Raw genomic sequence first — 24,361 nt, 5'->3', positions numbered from 1 at the left:
TGGAGGAACAAGCACGCCGGCACGAGACACGTGGTCCCACATTCCCGGCAAAATGACGCAAAATGACGCCGGGGTTCAGGGGTTACGTGGCCACGTTTTTCTGTAGTTCTATTTAATACGCCTGTGACTTCTACACTGCCTTGTGGTGGCTGGCTGTTTAATTTGTGCTGCAAAATGAAGACGGTAAAAATGCACACCAGGCACAACACCCAAATACATAACATAGATTATTTTATCAGCCATAGTGGTAACAATGGCAGAAACAAAAGGACACAAACTATTCAGTGAGCACATGCAGGTAGGTTAGTTACAGTATGTGTTAAACTCGCGTAGATAAAACATTTTCTCTGTTTTATAGTATTATAGATGGAGTATTTTGGGGGTTTTGGATTGAAAAACAAGACGTGAAGATCTTGGACTCTGTGAACTCGCGATGGGTACTAAACAATACATCGATTAATAAAAATCAACAAAAAACACTCAATAGATACATTGATTATGAAAATAATTGCAGCCCTAATATGAATTCCAGTCATGTAACCTACATCATATAATGTTGAAGGTATTTGGTGGACAAGTCATATTACAATCTGTGCAATTAATCTCTCATCTGCAGAAGTTCTATAAAATCCCATTAGGATGGTTTAAGTGTGGATTATATGCAGCATTTAATACTGTTTGTAAGATATAATATGTTGCATGAAATTATTCTTAAATTCATCATGAAATTGTTATGGTTGTTGTTTAAGAACAGCCCAACTGCTTGTCATGATGCATTGAATGGAAACAACTAATGCAAAACAATACTTCATAATTGAAATGCTCACTTTAATTATTTGTATGTTGTTAGCGCTATGATCTCTCTTGAGACTGTAGTTTGTGGTGAAGTTGTGACAGACTCCATTATAGTGAGATATGTTTCCAATGTTTTGTCTGCCATATTTACACATATGGAGCAGCAGAAATATCAGAGTTACCTTACAATGCAATCCAATACAAAGACACAACAAACTGCTCACAACTCTTCCAGGAATTTGTTAACACTAGATTTATTTTCAAATTATTACTCATATAATTGATGAAAAAATGAACCTAACTGTTAAGTGATTACCAGTAAAATAGAATCACAGGACAGAAAACCTGTGAAACACAAAAACCTGTGATATTTTAGGGGTTTTGACAAATTTATTCAAAACAAAAGACATCATTTTACACTGACAAATATTCATGGTCTGATGTGTTCAATTTGACCTGTTTATGAATAGAAAAAGACAAAATGATGTGAGATACGTATCGCTGATAAACACCCCCCCAAAATGCATGCAACACAAAACCTTTACATATAACATAAAACCACTTTAACACTGAAGGACTCTCACAGGTTTAGATAGATAAATATCAAAGGTTCAAAGCAGAAATAAAAAGTTTGGAGTATGTTATAATTTTTCAGAGTGGGTTAATTGGCAGTGTCTACACTGTAGTTTCTTGGTTTTTTCCCTGTCTGTCTGGCATTTCAGCTCTCACAGTTTTCGTCTAATTGCTTGTACTTTCAATGACCGTGGAAACAAGGAAGTAAGGAGGGCTCCTCAGGACTGGAGGACTCTTATGTCGTTCTTTGGATGAGAAAAACATCATCCCCTTTAGACTGAGGTGTACTTTGTGCCATAGTTAAAGGACACATCTCTTCTGACCTCTTCTTTGTTAACATTTTATAGATTTGCTGACACTGTTGGGACTTTCAAACATACCCGTACTGTTTTTTGTTTCAGATTGTGTTCTGTTGTCTATATTTCCTTCCCTATATTGTGTTAAATGGCACCATTGTGTAATTTAGTACACTAGGGGTTTTGATGCTACAGCCTTACTTACCAGTAGCTTATAGTGACAAAAAGTTTGGTATTTACTGTCTCACTGAGTCAGTTTGCTCCCTTTATGATTCTTTTCTGACACTTACCATTACCCTGTAATTGCCACTTGTGGCCGCTGTTTAGCAAAGGTTGTATAGGCTCTCTTTAATATTCTACCTTTGGAAACACCCTTTTAGTTTGAATGATCCTGACCTCACTATCTTTGGTGCAGATGTTGCCCTGAAAATCAATGTGACAATGTTGTTCTGTTTTCCAGGAGTCGGTTGACGGCTGGAGAAAGATCAAGGTGGCCGTTCACACCATCACAAAAGAGACAGAGGTTACAATGTCCTTCTACATATGTCCACCTGTTATCACGTGACCAAAGTCCCATACTGAGATTGAATGATGACAGCTTTTTTTGCTCAAACTCTATTTTCTGGTTTAGACCTAATTGTATAACACACACTCTTTAGCGTAAGCCAGGTACAACATGACATTTGCACAAGGGGATACCACTGTGAAAACATTTATCACTCACAGAGGACTAACCAAACATCACACTGAGAAGAAAAATGTTTTCCCTCAGAGCTGCGGAGGTAAATTAAATAAAGGACATTGATGGATGTCTTTTTGTAATACATGAAGGAAAGGTATGATGAGTGAACAAGAGGACGTGCTGTGAAACACAGAGGTGGGGATTAAACTGGGTCAAATGCAAAAGTGGGGGTGATGTGTTCCTCAGTAGGATCGGTACCGCATGGCACAGAAAAGCCACAGGCAATTCCCTGTGTCCCACAGGCAGAAATGGATTAGAGGTGAGCCCAGCCACAACCGCACACACACACACACACACACACACAAACACACACACACACACTGTGGTCTTCCACTGTGGGTTGCCACTTTGTCTGTGTCTTTATTTTACATATGTCATTTGTTCTCAGCGGTGTGAAGAATAAAGCTGCTATGTTCTCCCATTGCCATTTGTAAAGTTTTAAAATCGTTCCACATTCTCCGACAGCGTCCTTGCCGCGGCAGAGCTCTTTAGTGAACTCACGCCTTATGGTATTTGAAAAAGCAGCCTTGTTGCCAAGCAGTCTCAAAACAACAGACACACCAGGTTACAGACCCGCTGCAGTGGAGTTTTTTGTCTGTGTGCTGTATATATTCTGGCGTCGATCCAGGAATCCCTCAGGCAGCAATTACGAGTCTCACTGATCAATTTTGTCCCCTGCTGCATTTCATTTGAAGAACATGAATTTCCTATGAAGAGCAAGACCATTTTAGTTATGTGCCGATGTGTAAGTTTAGTAGTTGGGTTCACCAACAGTGGCTCGTCCGACTCCTCCTCGAAGTATCTTTGAGCAAGACACTGAGCCCTAACCCTGTATGGGAAAAAATGTGCATCTCGACAAAAGCAATAGCAGTATTTCAGGTAGAACAAGATTGTTTCGCATATTTGTCCCTGTAGTTGTGTCTTCATTCATTGGATGCCTCATTCCAATTTTTTCAGCTTCACACTGAGACAGTTGGAGTTTTTTGGTTTTAGTTTTCGGGGAAGTATAAATCACTGCCTGTATTCTGTCTCATTGCGTTTGCAGTGTTTCACATTATCCCTGTCCTGTACTTTATGTGGTGAGAGGACCAAATGTAATCTGCATGATTATAATCAATATTTAACACAAGAGTAACTTATTCTATCACTCGATGCTGCTGTTCTTTTCCACATTTACAGTAGAAGTAACTTGTGCTTCCTTGGTGCCTCTGAGAAACAACTGGCCCAACCAGTCTGCTTCTCATTACCTGTCCTGTCCTAATCAATCCAGTGCTGCTCGTATTACCTCTACAGCTTTCCCTCCAGTACATCAGAGACTGTACACTGTACATCTGTGGGCGCTGAAAGACTTGTGTGTGAGAGAGACAGAGAAACAGAGGAACACCACTGTGCCCCAACACACTTCCTAACTGCTACCTACCGCTGCTCTGCCGTTGCCATGGATACAGTGCCCTCTCTCCCCCCTCTCCTCTCTCTCGGTGGGTATGGAGGGATGGGGCTGGAGAGGAGTGAGGAGAGGAGAAGTGGCTCTGGCTGCTGCCTCTGCGTCATATTCATACCAGTGCAGCTGAGAGCTGCCCCCCACCCCACTCCCTTTTCCCCTCATCCTCCTATACCTCCTCCTTCCTTCCTTCCTCCCTTCCTTCCTTCCTTCCTTCCCTCCCTCCTTCTCATCATCCAATTTGCACACTGCTAGATCCCCCCTCTATTTGTGTGTCCTATCTGCATCTGCTCATCACAGTCTCTCTCTCTCTCTCTCTCTCTCCCCCCCTCTCTCTTTCTGCTGGCGCAGCTTGCTTTCCTCTGCGTGGCTGACCCAGGCGGACTTTTTCCAGAGAGCGTGGGCGCAGAAGAAAGACAAAGGTAAGCGCTGAGATGGAGGATGTTTAAGGGTGTTTGTCTGTGAGAGAGAGTGTTAAGAAAAGAAAAGGAGAGGAGGAGGGAGGGGGTCGCAGAACAGCTGCAAGACAAAAGGCATAGAGGTAAGCATTGATGGCATGAACTCACCTGAGATAACAAGTATGCCACCAGGAGCCTTTTAAACATTTTGCTGGGAATTTAGGAAGAAACAAGACTGTCAGTGCATGTGAGCAAGTGTTTGTCTGCTGTCAGAGGACAACACACTGAGAGTGTATTAGTGCGTGAGTAGATGTGTACCTCAGTAAGCCAGGCAGCCAGTGTGTCTGTGTCAGGCACTTTGCTGTCTGTCACACAGTGTTATGGAAGTGCTGCTGCAGCGTGTTCCCACAGTGGAGAGAAGGAGACGAACTGAGGGGGAACTTCATTATTCTCAGAGAGCTTTTTGGGCGATGTGTTGACAGAGCGGGAATCTCTGTATCTGCAAGAGTAAAGAGAGTGAGAGAGAGCATGCCTGACAGTGCAGTCAGTGGGTGAAGTGCTCAGCTTCAAAGCCTAATCGCTCCTGGAAACAGAAGCCATTTCCCAAATCACATTCACGCACCCCTCCTCTGTTTCTTCTCTCTCGCTCTTATCTCTTCTGTTTCTCTCTCTTGCAGTCTTTGAGGTGCCTCTCTCTGTCTCTCATCATCTGCCTTTGTTCAGAGTTCACCATTTTACAGTAGCAGAATCATCTGTAAATGTCAAAGCCGCAGATTGCGACCTACAAGGCGCACAAAGGACCGAATGGTGACAGCAAAGCAGCGAGAGATGAGAGGGCTCAGAGAGAGACAGACCTTGTTGAAACAGAGAGAGACAAAAAGTGTGTGAAGGGGAAATAAAAAGAGAGGGGGGGGGGGGGGGGCAAGTAAGGGTAAAAGAAGAGGAGGCCCGCAGGGTTATTCATTGTGTCTCGGTCCTGAGAACAGTGTCTGACACCGTGTATGACATTTAACTGTGATGCCTCTGCCAGTGCGCTGGTGTGTGGGGAATGTGCCTGTCAGCTTTCGTTTCAGTGGAGACAGTTGTTTGTCTTTTGTTAGTATATTGGTTGTGAGTGACAGACAACAGAGATCCAAGGTTTGTTAAAGTGGGTTTCAACTCACTCGGGGGGTTTCTTTAGTGCAGGAGATACATGGATATACTAGACCAGAGGTTTGATGTGCCCCCGCAGCCCCATCAGACGAACCAAAGTACTCCTTCATTGACACAATCTGACGCATATTTGGAACATCCGTCACGCTACAAATATGTAAACCGGATATTTAACACTATTACAACAATTGTTGTAAGTGTCAAGTTTCACATTTGTACGACTACCACTTGGATTGAAAGAAGTTAGACAATTTTACCAATTTATCCATTAGCTATCTATTTCAGCTGTTTATCTATCACATTTACCAAACTACCTTGAACTGTTTATTTTTGCTTTTATTCATTATTTTAGCCAACTATTTTAACCATTTATCCATTGCTTTTAGATAACTGTTTAGACTTCTCTGTCTGCTTGCAACATGTAGTGTTCAGGTGTTACAGCTGACTCAATATGTGGATGTGTTTTTTCATGGAATCGTCATTTCTATTTTGTCAAATTAGGTGACGCTACCATACAATCTGTCCAATCATTGTACTAGACTGTGCTGTGTGTGTATCTTTGTATTTTATGCTGCCAGTTAAGACTGAAATTGTATTTCCTTTAGACATTTTCTATTTCCACTTTTTCTTGCATTCAGTCACAATAACTCAATGATACGGCTCAGTCTGTTATCCATCTGACAGGATCGGGTACATAAGCAACAAAGACATCCAGCTCATGGAAGTCAGTTATGTGCTCGTGTGTTTGTGTAGTGAAGTGTGAGATTATGAGATTATTAGCTCAGAGAACAGGCACGCTCGAGCCAAGAGAAGTTATGGGATGAACGGGAAGGGAAACCAGAGACGTGGAGGAGGAAAAGGAAATGAAACAAAATCACATCAAGCCACATCAAGCAGAAAGGTCAAGGTAATATAAACAGGGTGAGGAGATTAAATTGACAGAGTGAAGGAAGATTAAAAAGCGAGAAAAGAGTAGAAACAAGTGAGAGAAGAGGCAGGGGCTGCTGGGCAAACAGTCTGCAGTCGAGTCAGGCTGTTTGCATGCATCTCCTATTGGTTGTGAGCGTGTGCACATTTCTACATGTGCGCGCTCTTCTTGCCTCCCATGGGTCTCTTGTGTCCCTGCGCTCCAGGTGGGCTTTGCATTTTTAATCGATACTGTCTGTAGTGATTAACACCAGTCTTCTCTTGGCAGCAGAAAAAGAGAAGGAAGGAGCGAGAGGGGGAGAGAGAAAGAGAGATGGAAATCTGTCATACACGAGGCAGGGTGTGTGAGTGAGTGTGTGTGTGCATGTGTGTTTGTTTGGCAGTAATGACCCTCTGCCTCTGGGCTCCTACTGAGTATGTTTATCTCCCACAGCAGCACCGGGCAAAAATGGATGATGCATCACTGCCACACACATACCTTGTGCATTTTCTCTTTTTCCTCTCCTTTGCTCTAATTGCCTCCCTCCTGTATTCTCACATGTACACACACCCACACACACACACACCCAGTCCATATTACTTCCTCCAGTCTCAAATAACGTAAAGGCTCTTTCTTCCTATTTCACTCCGCTCTCATTTTCCCTCCCACTTGTGTTGCAATATGCCTATTAATGATGCAGCTAGAGCTCCACTGCCAACTTCCTGCCTGACAGAGAGAGAGAGAGAGGAGTGTAGTTGTGGTGTACATGCCCTGCTTTGTACCACTCCCTCTAATCTCTCCACCCCTCTGTCCGTGTTGTTTTCCTCAGAGTTAGCCCATGCGAGCAGCGTGTGGACTGAGTGCAGCTGTTTCGTTCCGAGCAGAGCCCAACATGTGAGAAGATGTCTGTTGGAGGTTGTGCTTGTCCCGGTGAGTGCCTACTCTCGCTCTTTCTCCCTCTGCCTCTCTCGTCTCCCTCTTTCCTCCTCCGTCTCTGTGCTCAGTGGTGCTGTCAGAGAGATGACTTATGTAAAAGTGCTGCAAAGCCGCCTAGGGCCAGCGCCAAGCTGTGTGAGTGTGAGTTTGTGTGTGCATGCATGCGTGTGTTGGTGAAGCCATGCTACACTCTCAACACATGTCCTAAAACAAGGTTATAGACTGAGGCTACCACACTTTAGGATTGAGTTGTTCAGCAGACCCTCTCAGTCACGCTAGCTTGCTGTGCAGCAGATCAATAGCTCTTTGAGTTTTGCCACATACAGAGACACTGAGATATCAATAAGTACTTCACTTGCTGACTCTGTTCATTCTTTTTCTCAGCTTTGTCTGGCCACTGTAGGTCTGCTTCTCGGTTGTATGTGCTCTTATATGCCTAGAAAAGTTGAAATCACTGCTTATTGTCACTGGAATGGTTTTTCATAGTTGTCCCATGAGTCAGAATTGAATGAAAAGTACTCACTCACTGCGAAATGGTTTAAAGCTGCTCTCTCTTGATGAGTTTAAACTGTTAATGTGGGTACTTAAGAAGATTTATCTAAGTTGAATTTGCTTGGAGTTAAGCTGCTGGTTGGATATTAGACAGCTCTTTGTCATTGTGACTTAGCATTTTGCATTCCTGCATATTTTAGTTTTTTTTATGCAGTTGTTGTAGTAGTTTGTGCAGTATGCTTGGCTTTTTCTGAAAAAGCTTTAAATAAAGGTTACATAAAATATAGTTTACTGCCATTATTAGTATCCACACTCTGCTCTTGTGCTACTGTTTTAGAGCAAGAGAAAGGAAAACTAGTACCGTCTGAGTCTGTCTGCACATGTCAGTCTTTGGCAAGCAAAATGTTTTGGCACTTTTTATCAAGTAGATCTTATAATCTGTTCTCTCCCATAGAGTGTATGATCCTTTTTGACTTTGGAGCAATTTCTCTTTAACAGTACTCCAGTGAGAGCAGGCAGGCTACAGAGAAAACCTCACAGTACCAGGGGACAAACTCTGTGCAGCACGAGGGAGCAAGTAACAGATAGAAATTGAATCGTAGCATCTGCTCAGGGGGATCTCAGAGAGGGCAGATTGAATTAGGGTGTCAGTATCATTTTAATGGGGCTGTTCTGATTCATTGGTAGTCGGCTATCAGATGGAATAAAATTAGAGAGGCCTTTGCTTGATGTTCCCTTTTCAGATCTTTTCTGTCCTCCACTATCTCGCTTCCTCACTCTCTCCTGTAGTTTTTGCCAGTGTCTCTGCCTCTTTCGCTCCCTCTGCTGACAGACTTCACTGTGGAGCAGAAACTTTTAATGACATCCACATGTTTTTGAAGGATGTGCAGAGAAAGAGGTCAAACCGGAGAGATCTGCCATGTGCATGTTGTGCACCAGCATTCAAACACTCGCAGGTTTACACGTGCAGGCATGTGAGAAAATGTACAGCATGCGCGTACACTCGCACATTTATACACCTATATACAGAGGAGCCTGCTAGGACAAGTTTAGGCTGGCGGATCTCTCAGATAACCACAGAGCAACATTGATCAACACTGGTTTGCGGTCTCTCTCTCCCTCGCTGTGTGTGCGCTGTAAATCTTTATATTTGAAGGCCGGTTTGTTTACATTCCCGTGTGATGGTGGATGGAAGATCCTCCCCATCTTTTGTGTGTGAATCTGCATTGAAAAAACAAATCCTCACTTTCTCTTTTCATCTGGTCCCAGTTGTCTTTGTTTTGTTATTGGGTCAGAGTATTATAGACTAGAGGAATCTGAACTGAGCGTATTTGCATGTGACAGAATGTGAGCCATAATAAAGGACAGACTTCTCCTGTCTGTCTAGTTCATTGACAACACTGTGACATCCTGCTGTTGTTGTGACTTTGCTGTGAATCAGCCTTTTTAAGGCTTTGTTCCCCGCATGAAGGAGATCCGTCCTAACACAGTGGAGCCAATCACATCCTTTGTTCTGACTAAATGGTAAAAATAGATTGCCTGTGAGCTGAAGATACCCCCCCCCCCACTCTCACATGCACCCACTCAAGCATGCGCTCCCCTCTGCTCACCACTCTCTCCATCTCTCCCCCATCTCACTCTGCCCCCTCCCTCCCATTTCTGCCGTCCTCATCTCACTCTCTCCCCCTCTTCCTCTTTCACCCTCTCTCCCTCTTTCTCTCCCGCTCTGTGTCACTCCCTCATCCCTCGCTCACTGCCTTTTGCAGTAACAGTGGTGTTACCTCATGCAGAAAGTCACATGGCTCCTGATTGGAGAAAAGTGACTTAAAGCAGAGCCAAGATGGCAGCCAAACAGCCAGGGTTTTTTTTTGATTACCGTTACACAACAACACGACTGGCTCAGCTTTATCTCACTGCACTGAAAGCCTGTGCCTCTCTTTCTTTTCCTCCTCAATACTACACTTCTCGTTCCCTCCTCTCTCTACCCTAGTGAGTCTCTCAGATCTTGTTTGCTTGATCAAAATGGCTGTGTGTGCAGAGGCAGAGAGAAAGAAGGAATGCGTGGGAGACAGAGATGCTGGGGAGTCAGAGAGATGGGGGGGGGGGGGGGGCAGAGAGGAGAGGAGCTGTAGTGATGTCACATCTGCTGCAGGCCGACAGGATGGCAGAGGAAAGCTGCTATGTGCCACACAGCCGAGAGGAAGGAGAGGACGGGGAGAAAACTAAATGTGTGGGAAGGGAAAAAAAAGATTTAGATCTTTATTAAAGATTTATTAAAGCACACCTTTATTTGTGAGGAATGTGCACAGTCTTTAAAACATGAAAGCAGGTTTGGTACGGAGATAGAAGGTGACGCTAACAGCGCTCAGGTTGAAACAGAGCCGTGGTGAAAACAAAAGGTGTGAGGACAGCCGCAGAGTAGTTGGAAAGCTTTGTGCTGGATCTCTTTGCCACCTGTGTATGTGCAAGTGTGTGGGTTCAAGTCTATTTAAGGCTAGGGACTGTTAATACAGTACACAAACCATCAACTGGATTAATATTTTTTCCATAAGAATGTATAAATGTATCTTGAATTAGCCAGCCTGTTTGGTGTCCAAGATGAATTGTGCAAACAGACTATGAATGGCACTCTGTAGATTTGATCAAGTGTATGCAAATCAAGGTGAATGTTGACATTTTGAGGCTGTTAAAGGGATTTCTGCCGACATTATATTGTGCTTTGGGCAGTAAAGTCATCTTAAACTCCCTAAACTGAAAATCAGTGCCTGGAAACTTGAATTGATATCAGCAGGTGGAGGAGGAGTTGGTGGAGTTGGTCCATTTACTTGGAAATAACGACTGACTCATCGTGCCTACAGACTTTGTGTTTGAGATGTGACATTAAAATACATGTTATTTGAATGTAAGGCTTCATGTTGTGAATTAGATGGATTAGAGTCCATATTCCAGTCAAATCAAGTGCTGTGTCATAGCTGTTTCATTATTCACTATCTGTGGAGCGGCTCCAAGATTAGTCTCTAAATAGCATCATCGCTGCAGTCTGTCTCTCTGTTGTTCAGTTTAAGAACAGACATTAAAAATGACTTGTGCGGTATTATAAGAGCACAAGTGTTAATTCTGTTTTGTGGTGGATTTCCTTTTTTCTTTTTTTTACACAGGCACATTATAGAAGTGAGTTTGGATGAGACATTCTTTTCAGGACATTTCATTCCCTGGATGTTAGCACAACAATGGAAGCTGTAAAAAATGACCAAAGCTACAGTTTAAAATGCAGCAGACCAATCCTCTATGACTCACCTTATAGCTAATGCTGCCTGGACTCAGATCAGCGACCTCTTTCATTGCAACACTAACCGTCACACTCACAAGCTTTCTTTTGTTATCCTTCAATTTATCTTGAACACATGCTGTTTAACTTCCTCCTGTCAAGCCACAGTGGCATCCTCTGGGTGCAGTCTGTGTTAGCTCTGTCTGCTGCCTTGTTGCTATCACTACCAGTCAGGTGTCACAACAGTTTCCCTGACAGTTTTGTGCTTCCACTGTGGCGTCTAGAAAAGCAGCGACAGGAATCTGTACATGCCGTTTACCAGCTCTTCAGATTTCCTCACTGCTGCTTCACTCTCGCTGTCATACGTTTGGGTAGACACACAATATGTCTGAAGGTTTTGGAAAATGTTTTCAAGGCATGTGTACAAGGGGGCCAGTGTGTGAAGTCAGTTTAATCTTGTACCTGCTCACCTCGGTTTCTTTATCAAGGTCAGTTTCTTCAAGTGTAAAAGCTGCCTAACTGTACTGTCATTCGAGTAATGAACCAAAGAATTCAAAATCAGATCTATTTTATATTTTTCTGTATTAGATATCACATTATTATTTCCCATGACAATGCACGGAAGGCATTTCAGTGTGAAGGCTATGCAGTCCATCTCTGCATGAAATAGTACATGCAAAGAGGTCTCATGAGCTAGGGATCTATAAATACAAGAGGGTACATGAGATCTTGTGTAGTACAAGACCAGTTTTCCGGTGACTAAAATAGGACATAGTTCTCGTGTATGTGACTGCCATATTCTGATTCCACCTTTAATGTTATCACTGCCTGCCAGCCCTACTTGCCAGGTGTACTAAATGTGACTCTGAATACAGATGAAATAGGCTTCAATTCTCGGAACTCAAACACTCCCACCATTACGCCTGCAGTATATATTCTGTGCCATATAATCCACACTTCCAATTGGTCCATCTTTACTAGTTTTATGTAATAATAATAATGATACTGCAGATAATGCAGACTTCCTTCAGGTGTTTCAGTCTTTAAATACAAGCACTATTGTGCATGTCAAGGTTATTGATTGTTATAAGCACAGAATAGGAAAATAAAGCTTAAGATCTAACAACATGATACAAATGAGAGATTTCTTAAGTTTTATTAAAACAAACCATGTTAGTTGTGAATAGTGCACAGTATAAACTCCTAGATAAAGTCCATTCTATTGTATTCAATATTTATTCTGAAGCGTGAGGAAGATGTGTGCAGCGTTTGCCAGCAGAGGGAGATGCTGTTCTATCACATCTCTCCTTGTCAGTCCATCAATGTTGAAAAGACAGCAGACTGGGGAATCATTGTTTTCAACAAGAGATCCTAGATCTGGGCCCATGTTACAACAAAAGGCCTTTATCCCCCCCGTAACTGTTTCATAATTTATTTTCTGTCATAACTACAAAAGACAGCTCTCTAGTTCAGAATACAGTTACTTTGGCTAGAAAGAGATTTTGAGCTGCATCTTTTTTGAGCTGCAGAATATCCATATTAGCTGAACAACATCCTGGAAATAATAACAGGCTACAGCTGTGGAAGGAGCAATCTGATAAGACAAATCATTGAAAGAAATATACTCCAGCTGTTGTTACGACATGAAATTCCAGGTCCAAGCAGCAGATTGTTGTTTAACCTCCTAAGACCCAAGCTCTATCTTAATTTCTCTTTGCTATTTGGGCTTATTGGGACCTGATAAGTATAAAAACTAAGCATCATCTGTTGACATGATGTGGTTCCGCATACGGGAACAATTTTGAATTTCCATATAAGCAGAATTAAGTATTATGGTATAACCCAAAATGTGATGTCCACGCATGTGGATGCCAGGTCTTAGGAGGTTAAATGATGCAGCCCATGATTCAGACCAGATATTTCTGATGTGGACACTGAACTCAAGCTGCAGCAGATACTGTATATCTCTGCTCTATGCCTGACGTGGGGTTTATGCAGTAACTGGTGTGGGTCGGATGTGTTTACTCTCTCAATGAAAAACATTGCTTCACTTCTCTCATCCGCCCTCCCGGCTTATATAATTTTACAAAACTGACTGGCAGCTCAAGTGAAAGGCTCAACAAATTGAGCTTTAAATGCACTCTGAGACCACAAAAGGTTTTCTGGCCTTCAAATATATTGCTTGTAAACATTAGAGTGGTTATTGATTAAAAGTGAGGCTGCAGATTATACCCTTACATAATCTGAGGCTACGAGAGGCTCAGGACTGTGGTCGAAAGGATTTGAGCCATCAACCAAGTCAATCATTTTCCATAAGCCTTTACAAAGTTGGCTTGAATTACACAGCCTATTTAGGTAACTTGTTATTGTCACAGATTTGGGGAACAATGTAAACAGAATGTCTGAATCACACTGCATTGATTTATTGAAGGGTATGTAAATCAAGGCTTTGTAAAAATGCCAAACTGCCCCAAAGTTATAACTGTCTGGGATAAATATTAAATGTAATCAGGTAAAATTGTTAAAAGGGCTTCTTTTTTAAATTTATGGAAGCCTTAATCCCTCTTTATTACACACTATGACATTTTGAAGACTGTACTTATCACAAATCATAAATGTGAGAGCGTGATGTAAGAGTGATAGGTCGTATCTAAGGGCAACAGGAGTATTTCCATTTTCTGCTACTTTATAGTTCTACTCCACAGCAATTCATAGGGAAATATTGTAATTTTTACTTCACTACAACTATTTGATACCTTTAGTCACTAGTTTCTTTGCAGATTCAGATTAATAATACAAAATATATTTAAGAAATAAATTATGAAGTATTATTCTGGATAAAGATAAGACTCTAAGGAACCCTTGGAGAAATTCACAAGTTACCTGGCAGTATATAAAGTAAAAAATAAGCCCCACCTTTACCAGCTGCAACATTAAAGTAATGTACATATTAATATATTCTGCATATTGAATACTTTTACTATATATTTTGATGTATATATTTAAAAGTAAAACAAGAAGTACTCAGACTTCTTCCACTTCCAATGCATGTCTGTCTAAGACTTGTATGAAAAAGAAAGAGCTACCTTTAACCTCTTGAACTCCACTTACCCACCAGTTGGTCACTCATTACAAACTCATGCTGTGCAGCCAAATCCTCTGTGTCTGTTCCTGAAGTTTCCTCCATTTTTTTCCCTGTTAAAAGTTTTTTTAGGGGGAATTTTTCAGCATCCCCCTCAAGCAAATTTGTGATATTGGGCTGTATAAATAAAATTGACTTGACTTGACTTGACAAATATTGTTCAAACCCACCAAACGTCTGAATTCAAGTGGAGATCCTAAAGCTTCCAAAAATACCTAATATGTCAGGGTGAATTTTGTGAAAATGTGTATAAAATGATGCACATATCAAGATTTCTTCCATTTGGTGAAGTGATTAAAACATGAAGGCAATTAGTTTTGATTATTTGAGCTGGAACAAGCTGATGCCGATGATGTTGTATAATAATAATAATTATAAATCGAATAATATATTATATATATTTTGACCATCCGTAATAACTGTGTTACGGGGCGAAATAGGCTGATAACGGTTCCTCTAAATGAGGACCCACCTTGTATCCCTCTGGGGGCCGCTGGTGCACGCATGGGTCCTGGACAAGACAAATTGGGGGCCCCTGTCAGGGAGGGAGGCCTGTGTTTGTCCCGGTCTGTGAGTTGGGATGGGCGGAGGAGCCTGGAGGAGGCGGGGCCTTTGTTTGTTCGTGTCTCGGCTGGCAGGAACAAAGGGTCCTGTAGTAGTAGTAGATACGTAGCACCGTCCCCCAAACAAATGACATACAAAATACATAGATGTGGACTGCAAATTGACAGAAACCAGGGGAACTAGCTGGAGTGTTTTACTTTCCGTCGCTTGCCGTCTTGTTTGGGATCGTAGGACTGCATTATCAACGGTCGGCGCTGGAGCGTTCACCATCCAGCCGCTCCGGCTAGCAGCGAGGCTAGGTGGCTAGAAACACCGAGCGGAGGTGTTGGGAAACACCGCGTTTTGGTGGACCTTTCTCTGCAGGTAACTCAAACTTACAGCCACGCTACTTTAGCAGCCCCACTCGCTCACAATACACCGCTGAAATCGGTTGTAAACAGCACGGGGAATGTATTAGTGGATGGCGGTGATAACCGGAGTTTAGCAACTAGCTAGGTTAATAGTTTAGCAACAACCGTCCTCTGCAAACGGTTAATGAATGCGGCCCTGCGCCTCCGTTTGCGCCTGGTCCTGTGTGCTAAAGTGAAAACTGGCTTTTTTTGAAATGTCGTCTGTGCATGTCCACAGACCGAACAATAACTTGACACCAGTATGCAATGCAAGTATGTGTCTTTGCACATTGCTGTGGATGTTTTATTGGCTGAGGGCCAGCCTCTGGATGCAGCTCTATTGTTTGCAGTGAACAGTTTGGGCGGACTAAACTGCACCAAAGTCTTACTATTTAAAGTTAACCTTTGTTAGAGTGGTTCTGTATCATGACCTCTCATCGGATCTTAATCAGGTTCCTCTATTAAAGGACGCGTGCAGGCTGGAGTCATTCATCTCTATTTGTCCTGTATACCTTAACACAGGATGCCTCCCTGATCATGTCTTTCACTAAGATGTCTGGCCCGTGAAATTGTCGTTGTATACATGCTTCTGTGAGACTGGGTGCTATAATCTGCAGATATTGTGTAGATAGGTTTTATGCTTGTGGTTGGGCCTCTTTTTTTATGGTGTGTGTTGATGTTTATTCACTGACAGGAATAATCTGTCAGCATTTTGCAGAATGCATCAGGATGTGGAGGCTTAATATATTAGAGAAAATGCGATTCTTGCTCTTAATTGTTGCAAGGGAATTTATGTTTTGCTTAATTTGCATAAGCATCAGATTGAACAAAGACATATCACATGGGGTTGAATGCTGTCTAGGACAAATGGCTGGTGGTGTTGGCCTGTAGGTCAGAGGTAATGCATAGAGGGCCATTGTTGGGTGCTCCTGAGCAGGTTCACCCCCCACAGTAATGGGGAGGAGAGGATGACCTGCCATGACTCTCTTTCTTAAACCGAAGCAGTAAAGAAAAGGGTGAGACTAAATGAAGGAGGAGTTGTAGTTGTTCAAGGAGCCTAGACTGGGCTGTTAATGAGGACGGACAGATCAGAGTTCATACAGGCATACTTAGCCCCAACCTATGCCTTTCTCTCTCTGTTTATATTTGTCTTGACTGTAACTACCATCATTTGTGGAGTAGTCGTGGATGTGAAAAGATAAAAAATACAGCTCAGTTAGGTTTGATCCTGCATTAGAGCGGCCCTGTTTCTCCCCCTGCCGGTTTTAATTTGGTACAATCACAATGTTATACGCCAAGCTGACAGTGACTGACTGCTGTGCATAAATTGTGACTGAGTCAAAGCAACAAATTAACATTATGCTGCCTTCAGGTGCCTGTTGGGAATACCAGATTTACAAGCAGGGCACGCATAAACAACATAATGAGCGGGGGCAAATACAGGAACAGTTAGGATTTTCTATTTTCTCAATGTTGACATTATTTACCCTATTATGTAGGTGTCAACACCACATGTATTAAATTCCTTAAGTTCACTTCATGTTTTTCTGTATGTGTGCTAAAAAGTAGAGTAATTGTAGGGTGGTTGTGATGGGCCAGTCTGGGTCAAATTACCAGGGGTTGTTTTTCTCAAACATCCCAGTCCGCCGCTGCCAGCTTGGGTATAAAATATCTTTGGTCAGACCTAATTACATGCAGCCGCTGTCTGTGTGAGGTCTCCTTGAGTAGAGATACAGAATAGATGTTTTCTCAGGGCCCGTAATTGTTTGAGCATGAATGGCTTATCTGGGCAGACAAGGGTTAACGACAGCCAGAGTAGCGAGTTGGGGGATGGGTAGGCAACTAGAGGGGGAGAGAAACACACACACATTGCAGAGCATAGTTAGGATCACATGGGGCAGAGAACAGGGTTCCCTATAATGGTACAGATGGTACAAGAACACAACCAACATGCCAGACCATCATCTCTCCTCGTGTCCCCCCATTTCACTGATTGTTTTCTCAGGTTTCTGCAGGCTAATAAATATTGCTGTTTTTTCCCCTCTTGTGATGACTTGTTTTCTTGTCCATTTACCAGATTGAAGATTCATTAGATAATGAAAGCAGCAGGAAATTGTTTTGGCAATGTGATTTTATTTGAGTAAATCTCAACAAAATCATCCAACATTAGATTACTTAGATGATGCTGTGATTTGAATGAGCTAAGTCTAAAGTAATCTAAATCTCCTCTAAATCTCTGCTCTTTTTTTCCTCCTCCTCTGCTGTGTGCTTGTGTGCAGGCTGTTCGTCAAAGTCATTCAAGCTGTACTCTCCTAAGGAGCCCCCCAACGGCGGCAGCTTTCCCCCCTTCCACCCAGGCGCTATGCTGGACAGAGATGTGGGGTAGGTCTGGGCTATACTGTCAGGGCACAAGATGTTCAGTCCAAAGGAAAATATGTCTAAAACTACCTTTTGCATTAATTCGATCATTAAATCATGTCGTGTATTACTGTTCTGATGTCTCTTATTTCCTCTTGCAAGCTGTAAGTTTTGATATCATAATTTGTTGTCTTGACATTGATATGTTTAGTGAAGAATACAACATGTCTATTTTTAGATGCTAGATGATTGTTTTTATAAATAACAATCTGTATTGATGTTTTATGTTGTATATTTTAAAATTGTACTGTTTGATCACCCAGTCTTTGATAGTGATATTGGAATAAAGTCAAATAAGAGTTGACAAAACACGCAGATTGGATTTAAATGTGGCCCAAAAAGGCAAAAATAGAGAAGAAGCAACATTCAGCTTAATTAAAAGTGACAGTCAGATGATGTCAAGGCTTTTACAGTACTTATTAAATGTATTCTTGTTTGTGGCAAGTGCTGAATATTTTAACCTTTTTTCCGATACCCCCCTGTTCTATTGTGATCATGATGATGCTATGTTTCTTTGAGAATGATTGCTGATTTTTGTGTTTTTTGGTTGCTCCTAGGCCTACACCCATGTACCCCCCATCATACATGGAGCCTGGAATGGGGTGAGTACACTGACACTGAATAATTAACATACAGTTGTGGTAATTTATAAAGCATTTATATTGGGTGATCTACATCTATGTTAAAAAATGCAGGCATTAAATTCACCTGTAATTAACGTAAGTTTGAGACTACTCTTGGCTTTTATCATTTGTTTGCTCTTCGGGTATGGAAAGCTACTGAAGCAGCTCAAACTGCACGTGTTGAATTCCTCTGTTTTCTGTTTTAGGAGACCCACACCGTACGGGAACCAGACAGATTACCGGATATATGAGCTGAACAAAAGGCTACAGAATTGGACAGAGGTGAGAGTCACTTCATCATTCACATGGAGAGAAATAAGAACCCAACACCAAACTGTTGCTGTACAAAAACACAGGATCAGTGTTTCATATTCAAGTTGGTTCTGATTACAGTCCGTAGTGCTACATTCTGCAGCTCCTGTGAACGACTTACTGTTGATTTTCTCTCCCAGCTGCTGTTGTTGCTAACCATGCTAGGGATTTTGTGGGAAATTAAGCCTAAGAACTCGCTGACTTAATTTACATTCAGGCTCTAATAGGATTATCTGATCAACCTGACTAAAACGTAATTGGAGTGCCAACTGTTTATATGCCTGAGCGCTCAACTGAGTAGATGTTATGAGCCATGCATTTTTTGTGACTGCCAGTTTGCACATTCCAATAAATACATGCGCACTAACCTCTGTACATTGGACACTTCAGTTTTGTGTGTACTTCTTCACTGCACGAACAAAACATTTACTCATCTGCAAACCTCCAGTGGTCGAGGAAATTTGAGGAAACAAGAATTTCTGCTTCTTCTTTTTGAGTGGTTTTACTACATTCACTGTGTTTGTATATTCATATTATCTTATGTAACTTCCTCACCTCTATACAGCAAACACAACATCTATTGTTTTTGGTAATTGGCTATTTTAATGGAGAACGTATAGCATTTATTCAGTGTCCTGTATTAGACTTGAATGCTATGTTTAATTTAATTGTGATTTATATGAATTTCACCAAGATTTTAAGGCATGAAAAACTGAGACTGGGTCTTCCTCTGCTTTCAGGACTGCGACAATCTCTGGTGGGATGCTTTCACCACAGAGTTTTTTGAGGATGACGCCATGCTTACCATCACTTTCTGTCTGGAAGATGGACCCAAACGATACAGTAAGAAAATGCTGTTGTTAACATGTATTTTCAGTTTGTAATTGTAAATGTTATATGATAAGATAATGATATATATATATATATATATATGTACATATATATGTATGTATATATATATATAATATATATATGTGTGTGTATCTCATCTTCAAACGTCCTTGTTTTTATCTTGATATTCTCCGTGTCTTTTAAATTTAATTGAGATTTAAGATAAGCATTGAAGATATAACTGTTAATAGCGTTATATATTTATCCTTTTCAGTGTTGTGTCAGATGTATGCTACTGTACCCATCTACTTTCCCTCTATGTGGGTGATTCAAATTTCATTTTATTGATCATTTTTATGTATTCATTTGATTTTTGTCTGTAGCCATCGGCAGGACGTTGATTCCACGATACTTCCGAAGTATTTTTGAGGGGGGCGCCACTGAGCTGTTCTATGTTTTGAAGCATCCAAAGGAGTCCTTCCACAGTAACTTTGTGTCTCTCGACTGTGACCAGTGCACCATGGTGACCCAGAACGGCAAACCTATGTTCACACAGGTACAGTTAACGTCACACTGGAGGAAAAATGTACAGCCTACTTTCTGTTGCTTGTGCTCTAACATTTATTCCTCTCCTGTGGATAAGGTTTGTGTGGAGGGCCGTCTGTACCTAGAGTTCATGTTTGATGACATGATGAGGATCAAGACGTGGCACTTCAGCATCAGACAACACAGAGAGGTCCTACCAAGGAGCATTTTGGCTATGCACGTGAGTTCCAGACTGAGAAAACCACACACCCGCACTCAAAGACACATACTGTACATGCACATATTCATTTCAACTTTTTCTCAATCGTGCAGGATCCCCAGATGCTTGATCAGCTGGCTAAAAATATCACCAGATGTGGGCTGTCCAATTCCACGCTCAACTACCTCCGTGTAAGCAAATTTCCTTATGATCATGTTGTTCCTTTGTTGATCAGTCATTGAATTAACCTTAACTACACATGCAATGACCTGCTAATGCTTAATGTCTCTTTTTGGTTCCTCTCTTTATCTTCCCTAAAGCTATGTGTGATATTGGAGCCCATGCAAGAGTTGATGTCCAGGCATAAGACCTACAGCTTGAGCCCCAGAGACTGCCTGAAGACCTGCCTGTTCCAAAAGTGGCAAAGAATGGTAGCACCTCCAGGTAACACACACATCTTTGAAATTACCAGTGGCATTTATGGCACTGTTGCACTTAAATTCATTAAACTGTGGAGTACCCACAAACAAATCCAGTTGCAATTGCATGACCGTTTCTTATCTGTAACAGGTTTATTTATTTATAGAGATTTAAGTAGTTGATTATGAAACATATCTTCTCCTGTTGTCTACTTGTAGCTGAGCCAGCCAGACAAGCTCCAAACAAGCGGCGGAAAAGGAAGGTGTCTGGTGGGAGCACCGTGAGCTCCGGTGGAGGCAGCAATAACAACAGCAACAGCAAAAAGAAGAGTCCAGCCAACAGCTTTTCACTCTCCAGCCAGGTACCTGTAAGCATTACATCTACTTGACCTCTATCTGCACCTCCAAGTTCAGCTGAGCAAGGCATGGGAGGAGAAAACAGAGGGTGGAGGGGCTGGAAAGGAGGTTAGAAAGTTATATGTGGGTGTTGGTGGTAGTAGCTGGGGGTGTTAGTGTGTTTAGGAGTACGTGTAGCAGCAGGTCAGGATAGAGATAGTTTAGGGAGGCTTCTGGAGGTGGGGTTTGGGTTAAGGTGTGGTGGGGGGATAGGGGTTGATTTCTGTAATTCTACAGAGGATGAGTAGATTTAGTTAGTAGACCCCCTGATGTGAACCAGTGATGGGCAGTCCCTGGTCCTCTGGGGCCACAGGTTTATGGGTTTATATAGAGGAGGTACAAGTGACCTCCAACTCTAAGTAATGCTTCATATATTTTGGGGCCATGGGGTAGGGTTACCTTGCTCTGATCTCCAGTGGGACAGTTAGGTTTTCTTCTCTAAATCCGCTGTATCAACTTGGTTTTAGAGTTACCACTAAGTATATCAGATCACACGATTCACACAGCACTGCTGTCTTTGCTTACTTGGTTGCTTGATTGAGCGAACGAGACCCGAGGTGGAATGAAAACCCCCGCCCCCCCCCCTGATGCAGCACTCAAGGATCAGGGATGCCCACTGCTGGCCAGTAGGGAGGGCCCCTCGACCCTGGCTCTTGGGGCAGGGAGTCAGGGCCACGTGGACTACTGAACTGTCAGGGTAGATGCCCTGAGAACACATTGTCCTGTTGTGATTGGGTTCAGAATGAGAGGACACTTATACCTCCAGGATTTTAATACTCCTTGGTCCCTAAAACTTAAGTATCAATTAAAATGCATTTCATTAGTTAAAATTTTAGCGCTGGAATTGAACCAAGTTAGACCGCACCTAGACCATAGGAAAAAAACGCTACAGTTACAACTCGTCCGTGCAGCCAGTCTTTCCGCGCACCCCCTGTATTATGGGGATAATATGTACCGGCCCTTGCTGTCCCCTTTAGGACGTGATGATGGTGGGAGAGCCCACTCTGATGGGAGGGGAGTTTGGTGACGAGGACGAGCGTCTGATCACGCGCCTGGAGAACACGCAGTTCGATGGGGCGAATGGCCTGGAGGATGAGGACAGTTTCAACAGCTCGCCTGCACTGGGGGCACACTCGCCCTGGAACAACAAGGCTCCCTCCAGTCAGGAGAGCAAGAATGACAACTCCCAGTCATCCCAGTAGAGTGCTGAGGTTCCAGCCAGTCCCGTTTTCAATGCTTAAAACCTACTGGGATCCACCTGAGCCAACACACTAGCGAGAGGAGTCAGAGAGGGTGGCCTCGACCACTTGTGTTCAATTAATTTTTGTTTGTTTTGTTCCATTATGTTATTTTGAAGACGAAAGGAGAATGGTTAGGGAAAGGGATAATAGCTGATGGACTGATAAAGCTCTTTGCTGTCACATGAAGGACAGTGTCGGCAGAATCCCACTCGCTCCCTCACATTGTTGCACATGATCAGTGGTGCTCAGCCTTGGCCCTTGTCTGCTCGGCTCCAGTCAGCCCTCGTAGAGGTGTGGTGAGACTGGCGGGGTGGCGGTGTGTGTGCATGTGTGTTTACCCCCCATCATTGCTCACCACAGTGTTTGAGCCAAAGTTGACGTGTCCTGTTATCCGAGTGCTCGCCATGGCGACCATGTCAGTGGGTTCTTGTTCCAACCTCGGGTCTCTCAGACGTGCGTTTTCCTTGTCGACGCACCTCGTTGTTTCTGTTGTGCTCATGTCACAGGGAAGAAATGCTTAGCTTTTATTTAACTTATTTTTTTGCAGGCTGCAGAAAACTGTGTGCACTCTTAGCATCAAAATTCAACGTTCGTTTTTTAAAAACTCAATCATTTGTTTTTGTAGGACCTGGTTGGAACAAAAACCTGTACAGTGCCGGAGCTTGAGGACCGGAGTTGAGAACCACTACGCTAAATCTTACACACACACACACACACACACACACACACACACACACCACACACACCACACAAACACTGACATACACACACAGACCAGTGCACACACCCACACACACACACACACACCCACACACACACACACACACACATAGACATACACATACACGTACACACACACTCACATACACTTGCAACATAAAACATTGAGGTACTGGAGAGAGGTGGTACGCAGCATGTCTGGACCCAGAGCACCAGACGCTACAGAAGTGTGTTTTCATTTTCTATGTTTTAGACTTGTTTTGAATTTTTTTTATTTTTGTAAACAATTTCTAAAAAATAAACAGACAAGCAAGCAAACAAAAACACCCCAGAATATTCTTTGCACTGTTTTCCACTCTTTAACTCCAATCTATTTTTCTTATGAATTGACGGTGTATTTTTCTTTTCTTTTCTATTATTGCTAATGTAAGAACTGTAAAACATCTGAAACCTGCAGTATATTAATGTATAAGTATTGCTGTTAGATCATTCTTATTGTGATGGTAATAACTTTCATGTAAGTCTGTGCTTGATATAACGTCATCCATCTGTGTCAGACATCACACTGTCACCAGGTCCATTGGCTTCAGTGCTAGAAAACCGGTTGGGGAGAGCAAGGCTAGTGTTTTAATACTGTACGACATCTTGTTTGATGTGAGTCCAAAGCAGCACACTGGAAACTACTTTCCCCACTAAATTTCCATCAAGCGCCTGGTTTGGATCTGTTGACTTGTCATTGCAGAACTGTTTGCTTTGTCTTGAAATCTCTATCTGGGGGTCCTCTCTTCAGAGAACATAGTAAAAGAAAACTTCTCAAATTTGCTACTCAAAAATATTTTAAAAACAAGTTTTGACAGGATTGTAAAATAAGAAAAAAAAAGACTTTTGTATTAACTTAAGTTTCCCAGACATGTTTTTAATCACAATTAAGAAAGCTGCAGACCAAGGAGCTACATGTAAAGATTCTTTAGATATTGATTACACTGTGCTGTTTTATGTTTTATGAAGAATCATTTTGTTGGCTTTACTCCTCATGTTTGTGTCTGTGCTTGTATATTTTTAGGTAGTAATTTCTGTAAAAGTTATTCTATGTATTCCTCCCTAGAACTATGAGAAACTCAATCTAATGTAAAGAGATGAAAAGCCTCTTAAAAGTTTTTTTAAACGTGATTTTTAATGGTACAATCACTGATAAAAGAATTTTGCCCTCATTTTAGCAAACTGTATTTATTTTTCTATGTACTGACATTCTGTTTAAGTCCCACCCACCTGTACAATACTCATGATGATATATGGGGGAGTTTGCGGGGCTGCTGAGTCAGTTAATGCTAATAGAGGTCATTCATTATTTTTTTGACATGCAGCTCCCAGTTTACTCTGGCCTGTTTATTACAATGGTTCAGTATGTTCACATTAAAGACATATTTAATAGCCATTTTCCATTGTTGTAGGTTCCTGGTCTATCTGAAAACCAATAAATAACCACATTTAGATAAAACGTTAAGTCATCTGTTTTTCTATTTTATGGTGAGTTATCCTCTGATGAAGTATCCTCAAATGC

General features: G+C 42.1%; 1 protein-coding gene across 3 annotated transcripts; it reads left to right on the top strand.

Annotated features, from left to right (window-relative positions):
- The first annotated feature begins 7,060 nt into the window (after nucleotides 1-7,060).
- On the top strand, nucleotides 7,061-23,126 carry ldb1a (LIM domain binding 1a). Of its 3 annotated transcripts, none has more exons than XM_070915746.1 (11): nucleotides 7,061-7,234; nucleotides 17,375-17,477; nucleotides 18,071-18,115; nucleotides 18,343-18,418; nucleotides 19,189-19,291; nucleotides 19,663-19,835; nucleotides 19,923-20,045; nucleotides 20,138-20,215; nucleotides 20,345-20,468; nucleotides 20,663-20,805; nucleotides 22,706-23,126. In XM_070915746.1, the coding sequence occupies exons 1-11, from the start codon at nucleotides 7,207-7,209 to the stop codon at nucleotides 22,757-22,759; spliced, it is 1,050 nt and encodes a 349-aa protein (XP_070771847.1). In that variant the 5' UTR covers nucleotides 7,061-7,206; the 3' UTR covers nucleotides 22,760-23,126. The 3 variants fall into 3 exon arrangements, with proteins under 3 accessions (XP_070771847.1, XP_070771846.1, XP_070771845.1); XM_070915745.1 differs by having other exon boundaries at nucleotides 20,663-20,811; XM_070915744.1 differs by lacking the exon at nucleotides 22,706-23,126 and adding an exon at nucleotides 21,817-22,041.
- The last annotated feature ends 1,235 nt before the right edge of the window (nucleotides 23,127-24,361 follow it).

The sequence above is a fragment of the Enoplosus armatus genome, chromosome 12 (assembly GCF_043641665.1).
Source record: "Enoplosus armatus isolate fEnoArm2 chromosome 12, fEnoArm2.hap1, whole genome shotgun sequence".
Taxonomy (NCBI): Eukaryota; Metazoa; Chordata; class Actinopteri; order Centrarchiformes; family Enoplosidae; genus Enoplosus; species Enoplosus armatus.
Note: the sequence above shows the minus strand (reverse complement) of the source record. Positions and strands in the feature narration are given on the sequence as shown.

Coding starts and splice junctions, on each gene's coding strand:
- ldb1a (XM_070915744.1), top strand. CDS start 7,207: ATGTCTGTTGGAGGTTGTGCTTGTCCCG. Junction 17,478..18,070: donor ATGCTGGACAGAGATGTGGG/GTAGGTCTGGGC, acceptor GGTTGCTCCTAG/GCCTACACCCATGTACCCCC. Junction 20,806..21,816: donor GCTTTTCACTCTCCAGCCAG/GTACCTGTAAGC, acceptor TGTCCCCTTTAG/GACGTGATGATGGTGGGAGA.